The sequence below is a fragment of the Neolamprologus brichardi genome, chromosome 3 (genome assembly GCF_056152115.1).
Source record: "Neolamprologus brichardi isolate AB-2024 chromosome 3, ASM5615211v1, whole genome shotgun sequence".
Taxonomy (NCBI): Eukaryota; Metazoa; Chordata; class Actinopteri; order Cichliformes; family Cichlidae; genus Neolamprologus; species Neolamprologus brichardi.
The window spans coordinates 28,330,001-28,353,009 of record NC_142106.1 but is presented as its reverse complement, the minus strand read 5'-3'; the positions used below and the strand labels follow the sequence as shown (position 1 = coordinate 28,353,009).

General features: G+C 37.6%; 1 protein-coding gene and 4 long non-coding RNA genes across 5 annotated transcripts in view; all 5 read left to right on the top strand.

Annotated features, from left to right (window-relative positions):
• Positions 1–2,470: 2,470 nt before the first annotated feature.
• LOC118455830 (uncharacterized) lies at positions 2,471–7,171 on the top strand. The gene is made up of 8 exons (XM_087839278.1): positions 2,471–2,672; positions 3,099–3,532; positions 4,254–4,349; positions 4,434–4,537; positions 4,678–4,786; positions 4,948–5,092; positions 5,178–5,204; positions 6,627–7,171. Exons 1-8 carry the CDS (start codon positions 2,471–2,473, stop codon positions 7,169–7,171), a joined length of 1,662 nt encoding a protein of 553 aa, XP_087695404.1.
• Positions 7,172–11,320: 4,149 nt separating this feature from the next.
• On the top strand, positions 11,321–12,192 carry LOC148104131 (uncharacterized). The gene is made up of 3 exons (XR_015718650.1): positions 11,321–11,361; positions 11,750–11,765; positions 12,149–12,192. It is a non-coding gene; the product is annotated as an uncharacterized LOC148104131 (long non-coding RNA).
• Positions 12,193–12,271: 79 nt separating this feature from the next.
• LOC148104130 (uncharacterized) lies at positions 12,272–13,920 on the top strand. The gene is made up of 2 exons (XR_015718649.1): positions 12,272–12,338; positions 12,587–13,920. It is a non-coding gene; the product is annotated as an uncharacterized LOC148104130 (long non-coding RNA).
• A 3,784-nt stretch (positions 13,921–17,704) lies between these two features.
• Positions 17,705–20,372, top strand: LOC102796542 (uncharacterized). The gene is made up of 4 exons (XR_015718648.1): positions 17,705–17,784; positions 17,968–18,084; positions 18,511–18,700; positions 19,122–20,372. It is a non-coding gene; the product is annotated as an uncharacterized LOC102796542 (long non-coding RNA).
• Positions 20,373–22,997: 2,625 nt separating this feature from the next.
• The window catches only part of LOC148104129 (uncharacterized), a 2,553-nt gene continuing 2,541 nt past the window's right edge, over positions 22,998–23,009 (top strand). The window contains exon 1 of the long non-coding RNA XR_015718647.1: positions 22,998–23,009. This exon is cut by the window's right edge and continues 164 nt beyond it. This is a non-coding gene — a long non-coding RNA (uncharacterized LOC148104129).

Genomic DNA, 23,009 nt, shown 5'->3' with positions numbered 1-23,009 from the left:
GTTGTTCCTGGAACAACATATTAAATGTTGTTCCAGGATCAACATTGCAAGTGACCAATCACACTGTTCTGACGTTATTCTTTGGCACGCCAAGCCATTCGTGCATTAATGAAATTCCAATGTTGCAAGGACAATATCAATTCTGCTCAGCGTTTATTAAAGGGTTAGGGTCAGGGTCCGTTGATCGGCAGACAGAGGCGGTTTCTCACAGCTTAAGTACAGTTTCTTGTTTTACGGCGGTTTTTCCCGAAGTCGCAAAAGTATGACATTCTGATTGGTCACTTGCATTTTTGATCCTGGAACAACATTTACTATGTTGATCTGGGAACAACACCAACATGACGATATCAGATCGTGCACTTTGACTGATGTCATCTAACAGGTTGCATTGGATTTGGATAAGTTTTGAATTGTGATATTTTTGCTTCTTTTAAGTACAAGTAGAGTAAAATTTGAGGAAACAAAATGTATATTCACTGCTACTATTTGTATGTCACTTTTAAAAGTTTTAATAAAGATGTTCAGTTTTTTCTGTATTACAGCTTTACTTTTAATGGTGTTTACCAAACACAGAAGTGTTTCAGAGAAATGTATTGTAGCTCCACCTTTGTGCATTGGTGGAAAGGTTTCGGGTTTGACTGAAATGAAACTGAAAAACTGACAATGCATTAAAAAGATGCAACAACAGGTGACAGGTCACACAGTGGAGCACCGCTGTCAGGAGCACAGGTAGGCTGCTGGGCAGATAAGTGTGTTTACGCATCTTTAATTTAATATTTGGTTTTTGTTTGTTCTTTAAAAAAAAATATATATATATATATATATATATATATATATATATATATATATATATATATATATTATATAACAAATTGTAAAAACATCCAGGTTTATTTTTCCATTAGTAAAATATGAGTGACTTAGAGATTTAAATTCAAGCATTTGACACTAGATTGAATTTCAAAAAAAAAAATCTGTGATGCACCTTAACACATAAAAACTTGGAGTTTCCTTTAAGACAACATTTCCTAGGATTTTAATCATTGATTCAAGTTTCACTCATAAAACAGAACAAAGAAATATTGAGTAAATCAGCAACTTTTTAATCATCACATTAATTGCTTGTTAAGTCACGTTTATTCCTGCATAAACTAAAGAATTAATAATAAATAAACAAGAATTTGTTTTACAATGTGAGGTAAAGACTTTGATATTCTAGAGAAAACCTCAATAATCCAGAAATCCACCATTTGTAAGCACTACTGCAATGGTGGGAAATAAAAGCCCCCTTTCCACAGGACACACCTTCAGCAGAACCAGTCCTCCAGCCAAGAAGTGCCTCAACCAGTTGGAGAGGTGAGGAGAAAGAGAAAGGAAAATAGAAAGAGAGCGTAAGACAGGACAAAACACAGGCTGCAAAAGAAAAGACAAGTGAATGACATGCTGCAGTGGTATATATGTGTTTAAGAATGTGTTTAAAAGAAAAATCATTGTGCCTTGGGCTTTGCTTTGATGTTATCTAAAGTCATGTAAATTAAAATACAAAACTTTAGACTGTATGTCTAGTGTTTCACAAGTTGTAAAACAGCAAGTTGTTATCATTGATCCTGATCCAGGGTATAGGGTATGTGCACAGCTATGCATGAGTTATGTGTGTAGGTGTGTAGAGAAATGAACTTGGGTTGACTCAAATAAAATATAATAATATCCATTGTCGAACTCTAAAAATAGATTATGCAGACACTGTGAGTATAGTGTGTATTAGAACTGTGATGATTCAATCAGTAACTCAACTTAATTAAAAAACAAATTCTGCATATATGCTTAATAAAGATCGTGTTATAACATTATATAGCTAAATGTAGTCTAAATATGCTGTTAGCTACTTCAAGTTGATTGGGATTACTATAAAACCACAAGTTATTTTGATTGTTGCTTTTAATTTTATTTTACTAGGCATTTATTAGTTTTTTACTGAAAATTGTTTGAAGCTATAATGTTACAGAAACAGAACTTTCCCTATTTAACTTCCTGTTTTCATCTGGCTCTGTGTGCAAGACTGTAACATGTAATCTGTAACACTAGAGGGTGCCTAATCACTGTCCACACATCTCCAGATTGACATCAAATACTCCATGACTACAATATAAGTGATTTAGAGATTTAAATTCAGACATTTTACAATAGCTGTAATTAAAAAAATCCTCAAAACTCAAAATTCCCCAAGTCATTAAACTTCAGTTCTAGCTCATTTTGTTTATTAAAATGAATTTGTGTTGAATCACCCTCATGGGTGGATCACAGATTACTTATTTAATTCTTCCTCCATTAAGATTGAAAAAATAATGCACAACGAAAAATAATACACTGTAAGTCAAAATCTACTGATCACATTTTCTGGACAGTGCATGTCTTTATACCTGCTTGTTTGCACCTTACCAGTCCCCTACAGATACTCAACTCATCCAACATGGAACAACACTTTTGTCACTGCGGCCGGTCTTTCGAAACTTACCGTGGCCTGAGAGTTCACCAGGGAAGGATGGGCTGCACACCAAAGGGAATGAGGATCCCTGAAAGTGGGCAATCTAGTTTCCATCCTATGCCGGCCTTTATGGGATCTCTAATCAGACGAGAGCCTTCGATGGGCATGTGTATGAGTCTGGATTATAGTGAGTCTACCAATGTGTTTGTACAGTGGTCAGTTTGTGTTGCTACAGGGTCGGGGCGTGACTATCTAACTAAAACTCACTGGTTTACAGTGATAATCTATTTTCATGTTTTAGATAATTACTTTTTTAGAATATTTGCCCCATATTTGTCAAACTTACATAAATTAAATCTACAGTTTCATCAAACATGATTTCTTTTTTGCCATCTCCTACGATATTTAATATGTACTATGGCTTGGTTTTTACAGTTTCTGCACTGAAAAAACAAAGACAAAAACACATAGCTGATAATTGATCACTGGAGGATTGTCTGATCCTCCAGTCAGAGAAACACAGTAATATGCACAGTTAGATGTTTAAGTTAGTTCATGACAGGAACAAGACTCTGAAGAACAACATGATAACATTGATCTTCTTTTCTTACAGGGACTCAAGAGAGACAAGAACGAGAGAGAGAACAAGCAAGACAAGAACGAGAGAGAGAAGAACGAGAGAGAGAACGAGCAAGACAAGAACGAGAGAGAGAAGAGCGAGACAGACAAGAAAGAGAGAGACAAGAACGAGAGAGAGAACGAGCAAGACAAGAACGAGAGAGAGAAGAGCGAGAGAGAGAACGAGCAAGACAAGAACTAGAGAGAGAACGAGCAAGACAAGAACGAGAGAGACAAGAACGAGAGAGACAAGAACGAGAGAGACAAGAACGAGAGAGACAAGAAAGAGAGAGACAAGAACGAGAGAGACAAGAGCGAGAGAGAGAAGAGCGAGAGAGAGAACGAGCAAGACAAGAACAAGAGAGACAAGAACGAGAGAGAGAACTAGAGAGGGAAAGGGAGAGAGAGAAGGCTAAAAGGCGACAAAAGGTACTGCAGTTTCAACACAGTGAATATACAGTCATTCATTACCAGAGTTTCACCCTCCAAAACTGAAGCACAAGGTAGTACCTCACAGACAATCCTGTCTGATAATTCCATTAGAAAAAGCACAGAGGTGGAGTTCAAATACTCAGATTACTTGAGGTAAAGCCTCAGAGACACCAACAGGCTACGGCTGCCTGTGACTGCACACTTTGAACCAAGGCCACCACAGGCCCAGCTTCAAACCTTACCAGTATCCAGATAGATTGGTCCAGATTTGCAGGAAACTATCTTTAGATAAAACCTAAACTGTTCTTTCTATGTGCCAGACTGTAAACAAGCTTTTAAATGCTGTAGAGTTTAACTATGAACACACAACAGGTGCAGAAGAAAATTATTGGGCGGTTTAATGACCACTTGAGCCAGCCTTAAGTGGTCATTAGAAGAACTGCATTTTATTGGCTCTTCATTAGACACATGAAATAAACACATTAACAGTTAGGTAATGAACTGGCTGTTTTTCTAGCTTCACCAGGAGGTTAACATTTGTGACATGGCTCAGGTAACTAATGCTTTTTTATGACAAACCTGAAAAATGTGTGACTCTAGTACTGGCAAATCCAAACTACGCAGTGACTCATAGAGCTGCTGACATGACTGCTCGTATAAGACTTATAACCTGTATAAACTTTGAGTATTTTAAAATTTTCCATTGTTCCTTTTCAAGGAAAGACAAGAAAAGATGAAAGCTGATTTACGGCAGAAAATTGATTCCCGAGACCACAAGATGGCCGAGGTCAAATCATCTGAAATAAACTGCAATGTAAAGACCGCAACATTTAAAAAAAAAAGAAAATCCTTTATTTTGATATTGCTTTAACACCGTTACTCTCTTATGGCTATTCAGGGTAGGTTGGATGCCGAATGGCTGGAGATCAACAGTTTCTTCTCAGAGGTGATGAAAATTGTGGAGGATGCTAAAGAGAAAGCATGCCAGACTCTGGAGGACAGGTTGGTCCTGTGAGGCATGTAGAAGTTAGTCTGTCAGCATTGTTGAAGAACATTTTAACATCGCAAGGATTCTTTGTGCTCCTTTGGTGCATTATGCTTTAATAAAATGGATTCCCACATGCCCTCTCTGCTATCTTTAGGAGACGGAAAGTGAAAAGAGAAGCACAAGATCTCACCCAGAAGCTGCAAAGAGAAATTGATGTGCTCAAAAAAGCCACTGATGACCTAGACAACAACCCAGACTTGGAGGTGAACCTCAAGGATCTGAGATCCATCTACTGGAGCATAAATTCCCTTAAAAGAGGAAAAATTTCATTTACAACATCTGTGCATTTTCAGTGTTATTTCTGATTCATTCAAGTTAATCATGCCTGCTGTAAGCTAACTTTTACCTTTGCACACATGCACAGCTTTCTCCTGTAACAGGCCTGAAAGAATCTGCTAACTGGAAAACTTTATGTGACAACACTTCACTCTTCTTCGGGACACTGCGAGGTACGACTTCAGCCATGATGAAGCAAATTGGCCAGGAAATAGAAAAACTTGCATCCAAAGGTAAGTCTTTTGGTCTCTCATGACTTGTATTAATTTTACTTTAGATTTGACATACTGCAGCTTACTCAAATGTGTGTTTCCACAGACCTCGAGAGGATTTCTACATTTGCAGGTGTGTATTTAAAAAAAATTACAGCAGTATAAAAAAAATGTTAACAGTGAGTAACAACAGGGAACTGGTGTGCATGTCACGGTTTGCTGGGCAAGCCGTGCGTAAATTATTAAAGGACCCTTTAGGCAGGCAGCTCAGATGCAAGTGAGTTTGTGATACAAACAGATACGACAAGGGTGACCATGGAAACTAAGCAAAACCTAAACTAACAGAAACAAACCAGAAGTAGAGATGCAGGGAGATTCAGGGAAACGACTTGGGAAACACAAAGACGAACCAGCTACGCACACCAGAAAACACAGGACTTATATACACAAAGAGGCAATCAGGAAATGAGAAACGGGAGGAGGCACAGCTGGGGAAAATTGGAGCTGACAAGACTGAGAGATATAAAAACAGAATACATTAACCTGAGACACTGACCTTCAAAATAAAACAGGAACTCACACATATAAAAAAACACAGACTTTACACAGAGGGAACACACAGGTAGGGATGACTAACACTAAACTGAAGAAGAACCAAACCAAAACCAATGAGCTAGAAACCACAACCAGAAGATATTATAATAATAGAAAACAAAAAACACTTGGTCAAATGACCCAGGACCATGACAGTGCACCAGATTTTCAACATAAAAGCCCGGTTTTATTTTAAATTTTCCTTCTAAAGGAAAACCAATATGCTTATAAAATAATAATGACATGTTCAAAATTAGACATCAGTTTGATACAGTAAGTCGGTTTTCAGAATAAAAGCCTTTGATTTCAGTTTTAAATATGTTTTTAATTTCTAGAGTTGAATTTGTTCTTTTGCTAAAGTTAAGTAATTTCTAAGCACAATTTAGTATGCACTTCCCCAATCTAGGATATTATTTTCTCATGTAATTTTCTGCGTTTGTTTAGAAAATAATGGCAATGATCAGTTTAATATTATCCAGAATTTATTTATTATTTTTGACTTGTCATCCTGTTGAAACCGACAGCTGGTGATATACAGAAACCATAAAACACAAGTATGTTGTTTCTGAACTGGGTGAGCAACCCATCCATCTTTTTCCTAAAATTCAACAAAATGAATTTGTTGCATATGAATATTGTGAGGATTGAAATCTAGCACAGATATTAGACAAATAACATTAAAAAGCATTAACAATAAAACAAATTAAAGCCCTAGCTGGCTAAGCAACCTGTTTTATTTAGTAAGTCTTCTCTGTTACGGTGAGGTCTGGAAAGGTCAGTCTGGTTGGACTCCAACAATACTTAGTGCCATATTGTGGTGTGATGGAGCTCTTTAGCAAAAACGTTGATTAAAAAAAGGAATAAAGAGTGATTTTTATGTGTTGACCTATGTGTGATGTTTATAGATCTACTTACCACATGGTTCAGTTTTTTTTAATTAAGTGTATTCTTTTGACTGTAGTGGACGTGAAGCTGGACCCGACTTCTGCACACTCAAGTCTTGTAATTTCTGATAATGGGAAAAAAGTGAGAAATGGTGGAAAAACAGCAAAAGATCCTAATTCTCCACAAAGGTTTGATATATTTGGAAGTGTCCTGGGGCTCAACAGGCTGAAATCAGGGAAATCATACTGGGAGGTGGAGGTCAGCAACAAGACCGGGTGGGATCTGGGTGTGGCCAGATGTGATGCTTACCGCAAGGGGAAATTTTTAGTGACCCCTGACAAAGGTTACTGGGTTACTGCACATAATGGAGACAAAAAATATGCAGCCCGGACAATACCGCCCGTGAACCTTTCATTTAAAGTGAAACCTCGGAAAGTCGGGGTGTATGTAGATTATGAAGAAGGTCTCGTGTCCTTTTATGATGTGATGTCTCAGTCTCACATCTATTCATTTACTGAGTGTTCATTTGGTGGTGAGATCCTCCCGTACTTCTGTCTCCATCTGAAACCAGATGAGAAAAACAGCGATCCTTTGATTATATCTGCTATGGAAAAGCAGTAGTAATCACACGCACTGGTTTTGGAGCAGTGAATGCATCAGTTATAGGCATTATATATATTAAGGTGGGAATTTGATTGCCTGGGTTTCCATGTTCTTTTCTTATAATGATAACATGAATCAATGAAGGTACAATAAAGGCATGGGTTTTAGAGTTTTCTTTTATGCACTATATAGCAATGCTAGCAATGCAAATGTATACATATTATGGGGATGCACTCTAAATACTGTTAATTATGATTATGTGCAAAGAGATGATTTAATAAGGATTCTTTTCTTGCTATTGGTTGTGTTCACATAAACCAGAGTTTCCCAACCTTTTGGAACGACAGCACATATTTCACATTAGAAAAATCACAAGATCCACCACTATTGACACCCGGCCATATCTAGGTGTGTGTCAACATGTTAAGGTTGGCACGTTAAGCATGTTGTTTCCAGGGCTGCACCTTTCAACCAAATCCCGTATATTTTACTTGTGAGCAATTTGTTAATTCAGCCTTATATTTGTGTATCAGATGTTCAAATATATCTGCCAGATACAGCAGTGTTGTACACCACTCATCACTTGAGAGTAACTTGACGTCCTTCTGAGTTGTGAAAAACACTTTAAGTTCCTCCTGCAGTCTTGGCAACAAGTACTTCTGGGTGCAGAAAACAATACATTGCAATGACATCTAGATGTTCCTCTTTCAGTCCGTTTACAAATCCTTTAGTGTGCCCGAGCATGGCAGCTGCTCCATCGGTGCAAACATGTATGCATTTTTGCAATTCAGCAACTTGTTAGCTTTAAGTGCTTTATTGCTCTTATTGGTGGTTTTCCTCATTGAAGCTGCCTGCGTCTCAGTCTGTTCACGCTTGAAGTGATGGGTGTTTTGTCTGGAGATGGTGTTTAAGTTTGCTCGGAACAGTGGCACTGTTTGACTTCCCCGCGCACCAGGCGTAGCAGAATGGACTCAGTTGGTTCGCCAGTGTATGACAATCCAAAGGCAAGATAATGTTAACTGTATTGTCATGAGTTTACTTTTTCTTTTGCTTTCTTCCACTATTATTGCTAGGGCCATCTGGGTTGGAGTTCTCTCTAGGACCCCGGCCAGATTGATGCTTTTTGTTTTCAGTTATTTAGTAATTGCTGTTCCCTGCAGTTTTTTCTCACTCGCAGCTCGACTTTGTACTTTTGTATTTCTTCTTCATCTTCATCTTGCTGGTGGTAAGGGCAGTACAATTAAGTGGATCTGGTGGATGAGAATGTAATTGTTCTGCCTGTCACAACACGCCACTTGCTAAGAGTACCAATCAGGTGAAATTGGATAATCTTCCACGGCACACTCGATGATTTCTAATGGCATACTTATATTCCGTGGTTGGGAAAAGCTGATTTTAACCACTACCTCAAGCATTTAGTCTACAAGGTGCTTAATTCTACAGACCCTCCTTGTTACTCCACACATCTGTTAAACAATTTGTCTAACTGGGCAGTTTAGATACTGTAAACTGATGCTTTTTCAACTGTACTCTACATGAATCATTTTAAATAATCCATTTACAGCATATAAGCAATATGTTTTACGTAGATATACACAAGAAACAAACAAACTTCTATTCTAGGGAATATTTTTTAAATATTTGAACTGTGTTTGTAATGAAAAAAGAACGAAATATGTTTAAGATTTTAGTTTTATTTATTTTGTAGTTTGAATAAATCCAAACCTTAATGAAACCGGCTGTATATTGTCTCCTTTACTCTTCCTTCAGCCCTAGGAGTGCAGGGATTTTAGAGAAGCAAGTTTGCAGCTGACATTAGTAAAATAAAATTACATTTTACATGAGCTACATTTTTAAGTGCAATAAAAGTTAATAAGCTAGAGCACAGCCGCCTGTGGTTTAGCTATGTCTGAATTCAAAAGGCTTTAAAGGCCACCTGATTTTTCAGATTTTTTTTGAGCTTGACTCTTTCTTAGAATAACAGTGAGGAACCCTACAATCTGTTTCATTTCTTCATTTCACCCATGCAAGCAAAGTTTAGAAAACACTTCCCGTGAAAGTGAGTTGGCCAGACACTTTTTAGCACTCACTAATGTTAAGAGAAATTTTTTAGACTAGTAACATTAATGCTATATTTTTCTGTGAAGCTCTGCTTTACAGTGACATTAGCTCCACGTTCTTAGTCACTGTAGTGCTGTGAGACCAATAAAGAAGCTGCTGCTGAGCTCTGTGTTATTATAATCATTTTGCCTCAGATGTGTGCAACATCAGCATCCACTATATTGAAATTAAAATAAAAAGTTTTAGCAGGTCTGCTGTGTGTCCTGCTCATGCCTGGGTAACTGACCCCTCCAAACTCTCCTCTCTCAGCATGACAGTTGAGCAGAAATTGGGTTAATCACAGGGCCAGTATGATTAAAAAAGCTGACCTAAACCACATAAATCATGAAGCATTACAGTTGTTGGCACCTCAGATTTAGAGATCAGAATCCACAGTTATACTTTTTATACCAGCAGAAAGAAACTGATGTTTCAGTCGGTGGCTTTCCTCAGTGTTTCGGAGACATTTGTGATTTGACCACAGAATCAATAGATCACAAGGTTTGTTTGTTTGATTGTTTATTTTAACTACACCTCAGAGTGCACCATATGCTTAGTGTTTGAAGTGATTTTCTAAGCATATCTTACATTATTAGCTAAGACTCATTACATTAATAATTATTATAAAAACTGTTATTAGTGAAGGATATGCCTGAAGGGAAACTTTGAAGTATATCCTTAAAAATAGCAAGACAACCAGAAAACCACGAGTAACAAGAGGTGGATTTACATTTGGAGCCTTTAGGTCATTTCTATTTACAGTAGTGGTTTTTATTTAATGACCAGTGAGTGAAAGGACACTGAGATAGAGTCTTAACTCAAGGTGAGCTTTGAATGTTGACTGGAAATCCAAAAATCTGAAGACATCACAAAAGTCCACAAGAGCAATAGGAGCTGAGAGTAGACATAAAAAAATGAGGATTAAAGAATATGTTTACAACGTAAAGGCGAGGCATTTGCACACACCGAGACTAATGAGAGGAAGTGGAGGCAGCTGGTTGAGAGGCAACAGGTGGCAAAGTGAGACAAAGGAAGCAAAACTAAGGACTACCAAAATAAGACACACAGTAACTAAGCACAGAACAAAGCATATAACATGCAAACATGTGCAAACTCAGTTGGAAAGGGAATACAGTCATGTGTCAGAATATAAAAGAGACCAAGAATAATTTTTGCAGGTGTTAGGCAAGAAGATGAAGCAACACCAACAAAGAAGAAGAGAGAGAGAGAGAGAATAAGATGAGGTTTAGATGTAATTTCCCTTACCCAAATAAATATTGTTTCATTTTTTTGTATCTGAGCACACATTTACTTTGTAGTCTTACACTTACACCTACACGTCAGGTGAAATTACTGAGTTTTACTATAGAATGATTTGTGTTGCACTTACATGTAGTACTGCAAATGCTATGCAGGTAAACAACTCTACACTAAAAGGAGAAACGGGATATTTGCACACACTGGAATTTGTGACATGGAATCAGTTTTGAGATGAGAAAATGTGATTTTGAGTGTTGTTGAGTGTTTTTTGTGCTGTGTGGGGTTTTGATAAAGCGGTTTACTCTTTTCAGTTGTGTTTTGTAGAGTTTTGAAAAACTGAACCACAGTTTCTTGAAATGTGTTTACATGTTTCGTGTAAAAGGGAACAGCCAGCTGATTTGTCATTTAATGCTTGTAAATGTTTATAGTCCTCAAAAAGTTTGGGTTATTTTTTGGATTACTCTTTTTGTGCATTTTTTAATAAAGATAAACATGAATTATTATTATTCTTAGTCAGTTTGGTTAAATATGTCAGCACTGGTATGTCTACAACACTATTAGTTAGTCTCCTCGAGGTCTGGTACAGTAGTAATCTCAGAAAAATCAAACAGGTTTGGGTTTATTTATTCATAACCTGAAATCACTCCATCTGCACTGCACTTCTTTTTGATGATGCGCTTTTTTATGCTTCCTTTTTCTTTGCTTTTGACTGTTTTGATTCCTGTTATTTGGAGATAGATGATTGGTTATAACTAAAAGATAAAAAGGGGAAGCAAGTAAAGGATATGCAGTACTTCTAACCCACCAGAGCACCAGGTGATATCAGTCCTCCAGAGCAACAAGGACAGGTAAGATGACTTTTCTGTCTCCTGGCTCGTATTTTCCTATACAGTTAAGGATATTGAAATTTCATTTATCAGATGAAATTGTGTAATTTTGCAATCTTGTGTACTCACGTTTTTTCTTGATAAAAGAGTCGTATTGAGATGTTAAAGGAATAACACAGATTAGTGGCACTCTGCACATGATCCTACCCGTAATATAAGAGTTGCCAAACACTAATGTAAAATATTGCAATGTGATGTTAAAACGTATATGATATGTTGATTTTGTTTCTGGATGCTGTTTTTTTATTTTATTTGAATGCACCGCATATTCATTATTTTAAATGATTTGTTGAGTGTATCCTTTTTAAAATATGTTAGCTAATCAGTATTGTCTTCTCTGTCTGTGTAGGTTCGGAGTCATCCAGGTCAGTGCAGCGGAAGTACCTTCAATTAAAGGCAACTGGACTTCTTTAAGTTTCTTGAAGTCAAGTGTATTTATAAAGCACATATATATATATAAAAAACAACTGTTTACAGGTGCCATAAATTTAAAATAATCAAAAAAGTTGAAAGCATAGGAGGGTTAAACTAGTGATATCATAGCAGAAAATAATTGTAATATTAAATAAAATGCAAATATTAAGTCATGTTAAAAATAAATAAAAACTATACTGTATTTTTTCAAATTTATTTTACAGTGCACTTGTAACTGAAGAAGCCTCTGAGGGTGAAATATCTTCCAAGTCCAAGTCCTGTTGCCTTCTTTTCAACCTCATAAGATTGTCACCTTCTCTCCTTTTAACTGCAGATAAAATGAGATTCATTGTCTTGATCACCATCATCGTCACTGTAGCCCTTATTGATGGGAGCAGCAGCATGACCGCAGGGCCTTCATCACCGTGTCAGGACAAAAGTCCAGAAAGTCATTATGAAGAATTTGTAAGCAGACACATCCTTCAAGAGGAATTTGACAGAAATTCCATAGATGCTTGGAAAAGGTAAATTAAAAGTAAATAATTCAAAAACGTTTAGTTTTATTGTGTGCAGTACGAAACAACCTTAAAAGTAAAAGCTTACAGGCTCCAGAGGGTTACGTGCTGCTACACCACACGGTGCTGCTTTATGAGCATCTTCATGTGATGTCATTAAACTCAGCATTTTATGTGTGTGGAATTGTTTTACAAATAAGAGAACAGATAATATTATTATTATCTCTATGTACTGAAATATTGATCTATTAATGCAGGTATTTAAAAAAAGAACACCTCTGGTGCAGAACTACAGTGCAATCGTTCCTCAATAAAAGTGATCTGGAGACCGTGAACAGAATCTGCAGCAAAGACGGGCGACGCTTAAGCAAGACGGATAACTATGCAGGGAACTTGTGCATCAGCAACTCAGAAATGCTGATATATGACATCGCATCCAAGAAAAGGAACAAGGATTGTAAAATTAAAATTGGTGCAAGGAAAAGGGTTGTGATTGTGGCATGCGACAAGGTTGGAAACCAATGTCTCCCTGTTCATTTTCAGAAATATGAACACCAGAGAGCAAGCAATATACCCTGCAGTCCTGCAAGGAATTTCAGTATTGTGGTAGAATAGCTTTCCACTGATTAATTTCTAAATTCAGCAACTTTGCATTGTGTTAGTGCTTTAACCCTTTATTTACCAAGTAGTAACTTTTATTTGGTAATTTTTCTGTAAAGGGGTCTTAAATCATACTATATGTAAATGCTTTTGCCATTCTTTTTTTTCAGAATAACCTCAACTTTCAATATCTGGCAGTCATTCTACATCACTGTATTGTTATGGCAATGCAACAACAGTTTACGTGGGGAAAAAATAAATTAAAAAAGGATCAGATTTCGAGTTAAGTGAAAACTGATATTCAACACGAACAAAATGTAACACAACATCAAGTTTAAATATGAACTGTACTAAATATAATGTATAAAAAAGTGTTTACACCTAGATCAATTCTCTCTACCTCAAAGAGTTGATGAGTTACAGTAGTACGAAGCTCACGTGATAAATTCTAGGCAGAGTTGAGTTTTCTTTCTGTGTTCAGATAGCATTAGCATTAGCATCAGCTTTTCTTTTTTAGAAACCATTCACATTTTTTCTCTAGCATAAACAACGACACAGTTAGAGTCATTTAAATAGAGCTTGGAAAATGGGCCCGTCAGCTGGCTAATGGTGAATAAAGGGTTAATGAATTTTGCTTTAGTTTTCTTTTTGATCCATTATTGAAATAAGAATCATAGAGAGTTTGATAACAAATGCAGCATCCAAATTTCTAGTATTTAATCTGTGTAAGAAACATCTGTTTAATGAGTACTTCTAACTAGCTGTATAATATTTGGATTTTAGAACTACTTAGTTTGTAGTTGTGTTTTTGATAGTAAGACCACTCCCACTTGTATCATTCAAAATAAAAACTGATGTTTTTTTATTTGTATGCACAAAAACAGAATGGTGTAACTTTGTTCTTGTTTATTAGATAAAGTAGTGTAGCACAGCAACACAGTCTTGATTTTGGTTTGCTAAAATGAAAAAAATACACTTGAAATGTCTATAAGTTTCTGCGTTTGCTTTAAAACCTTAAAACCACATGAAAAAAACTTCTAGTCAAGCAAAAAAGCAACTGGTCAAACTTAATTTACATCCATATTTGTTTATAATCACAAAACTCTGCTTTAGTGGCAATAAGTACTTGAAAAAAACATAGTTACAATCTTCTCTTGTATGTTTAAGTCACAAAAGTTATAAAGTGTTTTATGTTATTGGGCATTTGTGTGGACTACTTCATGGTAAGCAAAGACCAGCTGATGTCTGCTGTGCTTCCTATTTTTCTGCATTATGCTTCAGCCACAGTGACCCAGATTTTAAATGTCACACACATATAGTACACATATAGTACAAGAGTGTACTTCTTCAAATACACAAATAACACTTGGGATGTTGGCCGCAGTCAACTTGTGTGAGGAAATGGTCATATGTTTCCCTTCACACTAATTTACTGGTAATGAATGAATAAGAAAGTTGTTTTGTTTTGTTTTTTGTTGCCCTCTCGAGGCTGTTACTGTTACTGTACTGAAAACTCCCTGGAAAGCCTTCAATCCCCTCCTGAGTTGCCTGGTGGTTTGCCAGAATCTCTTCGAGGCTGGGTACTCTGAACCGCTACTAAGCGCATAAGCACAGACGACGGTCAGGACCCGTTCCCTGATCCGGCGGTGCAGGGAACAAACCCTCTCGTCCACTGGGAGAAACCCTAACATACAGGCAGCAAGCCAAGGGGATACCAGAATACCCACCCCAGCCCGCCGCCTCAACTCCAGACTGAGACAGAGTCCAGCCCCTCTCCAGGAGACTGTTTCAAGAGCCCAAGGGATGCGTTGAGGTGAGCCTGACTATATCTAGCCGGTACCTCTCAACCTCACGCATTAACTCAGGCTCCTACCCCACCAGAGAGGTGACATTCCATGTCACAATTGTCAGTCTTGGTAGCCGGGGATCGGTCTGCCAGGACCTCCACACCTGGCCGCCGCCCAGCTCGCAATGCACCGGACCCCTAAGGTGCCTCCTCCGGGTGGTGGGCTTGCAGGAAGATGGCCCCATGTCCCTATTTCAGGCTGTGCCCAGCTGTGCCCCATTGACTAAGGCCCGTCCACCAGACGCTCGCTCTCGGGCACCCTCCCTGGGCCTGGCTCCAGGGCGGGGCACTGGTAACCCTTCCCCAGGCAAAAGCCCCCACACAACATTGCTTCTAGGATCCCTGGGACATACAGTGGTTTGGAAAAGTATTCGGCCCCCTTGAACTTTTCCACATTTTGTCACATTACAGCCACAAACATGAATCAATTTTATTGGAATTCCACGTGAAAGACCAATACAAAGTGGTGTACACGTGAGAAGTGGAACGAAAATCATACATGATTCCAAAATTTTTTTACAAATAAATAACTGCAAAGTGGGGTGTGCGTAATTATTCAGCACCCTGAGTTAATAATTTGTAGAACTACCTTTTGCTGCGATTACAGCTGCCAGTCTTTTAGGGTATGTCTCTACCAGCTTTGCACATCTAGAGACTGAAATTTTTGCCCATTCTTCTTTATTAGATGGACAGCGTTTGTGAACAGCAGTTTTCAGATCTTGCCACAGATTCTCGATTGGATTTAGATCTGGACTTTGACTGGGCCATTCTAACACATGGATATGTTTTGTTTTAAACCATTCCATTGTTGCCCTGGCTTTATGTTTAGGGTCGTTGTCCTGCTGGAAGGTGAACATCCGCCCCAGTCTCAAGTCTTTTGCAGACTCCAAGAGGTTTTCTTCCAAGATTGCCCTGTATTTGGCTCCATCCATCTTCCCATCAACTCTGACCAGCTTCCCTGTCCCTGCTGAAGAGAAGCATCCCCAGAGCATGATGCTGCCACCACCATATTTGACAGTGGGGATGGTGTGTTCAGAGTGATGTGCAGTGTTAGATTTCCGCCACACATAGCGTTTTGCATTTTGGCAAAAAGTTCCATTTTGGTCTCATCTGACCAGAGCACCTTCTTCCACATGTTTGCTGTGTCCCCCACATGGCTTGTGGCAAACTGAAAACAGAACTTCTTATGGTTTCTTTTAACAATGGCTTTCTTCTTGCCACTCTTCCATAAAGGCCAACTTTGTGCAGTGCACGACTAATAGTTGTCCTATGGACAGATTCCTCTACCTGAGCTGTAGATCTCTGCAGCTCGTCCAGAGTCACCATGGGCCTCTTTGCTGCATTTCTGATCAGCGCTCTCCTTGTTCGGCCTGTGAGTTTAGGTGGACGGCCTTGTCTTGGTAGGTTTACAGTTGTGCCATACTCCTTCCATTTTTGAATGATCGCTTGAACAGTGCTCCGTGGGATGTTCAAGGTTTGGGAAATGTTTTTGTAGCCTAAGCCTGCTTTACATTTCTCAATAACTTTATCCCTGACCTGTCTGGTGTGTGCTTTGGACTTCTTGGTGTTGTTGCTCCCAATATTCTCTTAGACAACCTCTGAGGCCGTCACAGAGCAGCTGTATTTGTACTGACATTAGATTACACACAGGTGCACTCTATTTAGTCATTAGCACTCATCAGGCAATGTCTATGGGCAACTGACTGCACTCAGACCAAAGGGGCCTGAATAATTACACACACCCCACTTTGCAGTTATTTATTTGTAAAAAATGTTTGGAATCATGTATGATTTTCGTTCCACTTCCCACGTGTACACCACTTTGTATTGGTATTTCATGTGGAATTCCAATAAAATTGATTCATGTTTGTGGCTGTAATGTGACAAAATGTGGAAAAGTTCAACGGGGCTGAATACTTTTGCAAACCATTGTACAAACCCCTCCACCAAGATAACATATCGATTCGTGAAGAGGTCTTGTCATGTCTGAAAAATTGTTCCAAAATTAAAGTTGTCCCAAGCATGAGATGTGACCTCGATGTCAGCTTGATATTTCTCTTGAAGTCACCTTGACGTCTTTGTTAGACTTGTTTAGCAAAACAAGCCTTATGTTAAGAAATTACTTATATTATCTTTATATCAATCACTACAATATGAAATACAAAATTTTCAATCGAACGAATACCAAGAAAAAAAGTCAAAATCATCACCTTCTCCTCTGAATCCCACTTTTCATTCTACCAACTACACACCCAAGCCCTTGCCTCACAGTGTTGGTAATGCTGTGCTCTGTGACCAGACTTCCATACCTCAGGAATGTGCATCGTGATAACATGATCATTGTTGACCCAGGAAATCTTGCCTTGATTTTGGACTAGCTTTATTGTTTTTTTTTTTTCATCTGGGAGAAGATAATTAATCTTAATTACAATACTAACTGAGGAAGACAGAAAATCTTAGCGCAGAAATTCTAACAGACTAAAGCACCTGTACCTGTTCATCCGTCTCTGTCTCTCTAACTCCCTGTTCATTTTCAAAAATATGAGAACCAAACCTCAAGCAATATACCCTAAAATATTTTCAGTATTGTGGTAGAATAGCTTTCCACAGCCAGACTAATGATTTATTTCAGAGTTTTGATAAACCAGCAGAAACAGCATGAAGAGACATGGTGAACTACATATGTACACCCACATTGGTATGCCTATAATACAGTTAGTTAGTCTCCTCGAGGTCTGGTACAGTAGTAATGTGAGAAAAATGAAACAGGTTCAGTTTCATATACTCATAACTGAAATCACTCCATTTGCACTGCAGTTCTTTTTGATGATGCACTGTTTTTGCTTCCTTTTCTTTGCCTTTCGACTGTTTTGATTCCTGTTATTTGGAGAAATATGACTAGTTATGACTAAAAGATAAAAAGAGGAAGTGGGTAAAGACGTATGCAGTAATTCTAACACCGTAGAGCAACAGGATTATCAGTTCTCCGCAGCACAACAACAAAGAAAGGTAAAATGACTAATGTTCCATGTATAATTGATAATGTTTAAATTACTTTCATCAGATAAAATTCTGTAATATTGCACACATACTCCTTTTTTTTTCTTGATTTGGTTGTGAATTGGTTGGTTGTGAAGCTGTCTAATGTTAAGGAAGTCATGAATTGAACGCAAAGTTTGTTCCACAATTTAGGAGCAGTCACAGAAAAGGCCTCTTCACTCCTCTCTTCACTAATCTGGACCTCGGGAAAGTTAGGAGCATTTGGTCCACATACCTCATTGATCTTGCAGGACTGTACCAGTTCAAAAGGTATGAGTGTGCTAATATAATAATAATAATAATAATAATAATAATAATAATAATAATAATAATAATAATAATAATAATAATATCATAAAATCATAAAGTTAATGTGAAAACTGACTGGCAGTCACAGTGTAAGGATGTTAGTATGTAGTCTCACTTGCATGTGTTCAGTTAGTAACCATGCTGCAGCCAGCTAACCGATTAAATAAAGACTATTACAAAAGTAAAGGGGGTGTGCATTTCAGAGGGTTTTTGACCCACTTTTAATCATGTGCATCACTAAATGAGTCACTGTGAGACCTTGTCTCACCCTGTCATGGAACAAACATGTATCTAAAGAAGCCTCTTCAGTGAGGTGAAACATCTTCCAAGTCCTGTTGCCTTCTTTTCAGCCTCATAAGACTGTTGCCTTCTCTGTTTTCACTGCAGATAAAATGAGATTCATTGTCTTGATCACCATCATTGTCACTGTAGCCCTTATTGGTGGAGGCAGCAGTATGATTGCAGAGCCTTCATCACCGTGTCAGGACAAAAGCCCCAAAAGTCATTATAATGAATTTCTCAGCAGACACATCCTTCAAGAGGAATTTGACAGAAATTCCCTAGATGCTTGGAAAAGGTAAATTAAAAGTACATCATTCAAAAAAGTTTAGTTTTATTGTGTGCAGTAGGAAACAACCTTTAAAGTAACAGCTTACAAGCTCCAGAGGGTTACATGCTGCTACACCACACGGTGCTGCTTTATGAGCATCTTCATGTGATGTCATTAAACTCAGCATTTTATGTTTGTAGAAACTAGAAGGTTTAAAGTAATAATGTTGTGGAGGAATTGTGTTACAAATAAGCGAACAGATTTCTGTATCCTGGTCCACATCGAGGCTTAGTGTTTATGAGTGCATATTGTTACCTATTAGAGGAATTGTAACACTGGGAACATTAAAAAATATTGAAAACTAAGCAGAAGTTTTTTAGCAAGCTGAAACCTGGCGTACTATCCATGATGTGATAATATGTACTGAATTATTGATCTATTAATGCAGGTATTTGAAAAAAGAACACCTCTGGTGCAGAACTACAGTGCAATCGTTCCTCAATAAAAGTGATCTGAAGAACGTGATCAGAATCTGCAGCAGAGACGGGCGACGCTTAAGCAAGACGGATAACTATGCAGGGAACTTGTGCATCAGCAACTCAGAGATGCTGATATATGAAGTCATATCCACAAAAAGCAACACGGATTGTAAAATTACAGTTGGTGCAAAGAAAAGGGTTGTGATTGTGGCATGCAACAAGGTTGGAAACCAATGTCTCCCTGTTCATTTTCAGAAATATGAACACCAGAGAGCAAGCAATATACCCTGCAGTCCTGCAAGGAATTTCAGTATTGTGGTAGAATAGCTTTCTACAGTCAGACCAATGATTCTGTGACAAACTTTGCTTGTTGCTATACTGATTATTAAAATTTCATGATGAGTTAAGATTCATTTCTAAATTCAGTGACTTTGGATGGTGTTAGTGCTAATTATGAATTTAGTTTTCTTTTTGATTCATTATTGAAATAAGAATCATACAGAGTTCAATAACAAATGCTGCGTCCACATTTCTAATATTTAATCTATGAAAGAAACATCTGATTGATGAGCACTTCTAACTAGCTGTCTAATATTTGGATTTTGGAGCTACTTGGTTTGTACTTGTGTTTTTGACTGTACGACCACTCCCACTTGTATCTTTCACAAGAAAAACTGAGGGATTTTGTATTTGTATCCTTGAAACAGAATTGTGTAACTTTGAGTTCCCTTTCTTCCTGTTTATTAAAGAAAGAAGTGTAACAGGAAACAGTATATTTGCTGTTAGACCTACGCAAGCAAATGTTTGTGGTCACTATGTCCTCAGCCAATTTGTTTTTAATTTGTACACTCTTGATTTTGGTTTGTGAAAATTGAAACACATACATGAGGTGTATTTAAGTTTCAGCGTTTGTCAGTTAAATAAGTTAGCACAACCAGACGAGGCTCATATGTTTTGAGGCCGGGGATTTGACATTACTGTGAATCAGTTTCTGTTTTAAAGGCTGTTTCTTGCTATAGCTACTCTGACCGTCCTCTGAACTTCCTTCTTTTTAAATTAAATTTTAGGCACGTATTCTTCTCTTGGTAAAATGTTCATCAGCTGTTCTGACTCTCCAGCTTTTATCTCAATTAAATATAAAACCCTCATTACCATTACATTACCAGGAACTTATGATATCCTTACAGTTCCACAAATAAACATATCAGAAACTTGTGTAATTTGGTGTGGTGCAGTGTTGTTTTTTTCTGTCCACTAATGCTCATTAAAAGCTATGGTTATCTTTGAATGCAAAGAGGAAGGAAAATGCAGTTAAAATGTTTGTCGTATTTTTGCACAAGACACAGTTGCAGTGAGATGAGATCAGTATCATATTCTTAACTGGCTGACTAAACATAAAATACAGAAGTATATTCAACACATAGAGGAAGTGTTACTTTTAAGTTAACCCTACCATCTTACATTTTTACAAGGGAAATGGTTGATGAAACATACACACACAAAAGCTTTAAAACCTTAAAACCACATTAAAAAACCTTCCAGTCAAGCAAACAAACAACCGGTCAAGCTGTAACTTACATCCATATTTGCCCAGAATCACAAAACCCTGCTTTAGTGTCAATAAGTACTTGACAAAAAGCTTTGAGTCATAAAAGTCACAAGTGTTTTATGTTATTGAACATTTGTGTGAACTATCAAAGTCAGAATCACAATCAGAATACTTTAATTATGTGGGTTACAGTTGCTCCAAGAAATAACAGTAACACACTAAACTAATTAAATAATATATTGCAAAGTCGAAAATGTTAAGAAATAGCTCTAATATATATATATATATATATATATATATATATATATATATATATATATATACACAAATAGCACCATTTAAATATCAAAAATATTATAGAGGTGAAATATATATGATGGATTTTTAACTCTAATGATGACTGTTGATTTTGTGATTTTGTTAAATGTTGTCATCGTTGTGCTTAAGATTGTAAACTTGTTTTAAAGTGCATGATTAAAGATATTCTTCTGTTTCTATACTCCTCCCCTACATATCAGATGGTGGGGGAGGTTATAGCTATATGTTCAACTGCAGGCACATTCCATGTGAAGACTCTGGTTTCCTTATTTGATAAGGAATGTTTACTTCCAGCCATTTAGGGGCATGCCTATGCTTTTATATGGTGTACCATTAAAGTCAAGCCATATACGGGTGAGGGGAGATGACCTTTGGATAACTAGGAAATGTCGTTAAACAGTTGTAAGCATATATTGTGTGGCAGGAAGTCACGTATACAGAGAAACATACACACATGCACACATGCATACACACATAGACACATATACATTCACTCGCATGCTTGCACGTGCATGCACACACCTTAGTTTTTATGACATGCCACTGGGGTTTTACAGTTGGGGGTTGTGTAATAGGTTCATGGAATAAAAGCTGTGAGGGGTTTTTTTTGGAGTTGGCTACAGGTGTGTTTTTGTCAGTTCTGAGTGCAATCTCCCCTTGCTAGTAAACGGTACGAGTGGCTCTTGTGTTCTGTTTGCAGTCTCTGGTTGTCTGATTCCAGCAGGGTCGCATGTTTAGACCCAACAGTTACCCTTCTAATGCTCTAGTGCTCCCGTTACCACAGCAACCATATCTTGTCCTATGGTCAGAGCTGTAGAGTTAAAGAAGGGGCATACCATGACAGCAGATTTATGATCAAGGCCACGTTCCTGTGAGGAGGATGTGAGGAAGTGTTATGTCTCTTAGCTTGTTAAGCTTGTAACCCTCCATGCCTTTTATGAACAATTATCATCATGACAAATATCAACACGTGTAGTATCCACAGAAATCTCAGCTAAATACTAAGAGATAAGATAAGATAAGATAAGATAAAACTTTATCAATCCCTCGGGTGGGTTCCTCTGGGAAATTCGGTATAAATTTGGTGATTGTAGATAAACCATATCTACAACCACCAAACACAGCAAAAACAAGTGATGATTAAATGTGCAAAATTGCAGACTACACTCTTAAGTACTGTTACGTTCTAAGTCTAGGCAAGGATTGAACGAAACAAGAAAATGGCCCTCACTCATGCACCACCCAAGAAAGAGCAAAACAGAGGAGTTTTGACAGCAGGAGTAACTGAAGCGGGCTGCCTGCTTGTTGACACATGCGCACAAGCAACTACCTCATGATAAGCAAAGGCTAGCTAGTGCTCTGTGTGCTTCCTATTTTTCTGTGTTATGCTTCACCCACAGTGACCCAGATAGCAAATTTCACGCGTACACTACAAGATTGCACTTCTTCATATACACAAATAGCACTGATCATTTTCCGACACCCAATTTGTATCAGGAAATGGCCCCAGGTTTCCCTGCACACTAATTTACTGGTAATGAAAAATAGAAAGATCTGAAATAATTCATCTGGGGTTTTTTTTCTTTTGTTTTTTTTAGTTTTCTTGTCACCTTATCGAGGCTGTTGTGTCTGTTTGCTTTTCCAAGCCAGTGATATTACAGTTTACATCGAGTTGTAGTATGTTGTTTGTCTGGAAACAACATATTACAAGAAAACTGTATCGGCATTATGGCTTTTTAGTCATTTGTATAAAATAAAGCTATAATAACTATATGTGTGGATAACATGCATGATAACAACTAATTTCACACTTACAATGTGTTCTCACTAGACTGAACTCTTTTTTTTACACAAATAGCATTCCCGCTATTGGGTGCTGTCAGTTTTGGTCAAGACGTAGTCACGTGTTGGCCTACTTCACACTAATTTACTGATAATGATCATCACCACATGCTATATACTGAGTGGTAAGATTGCAGAACTGTGAGTG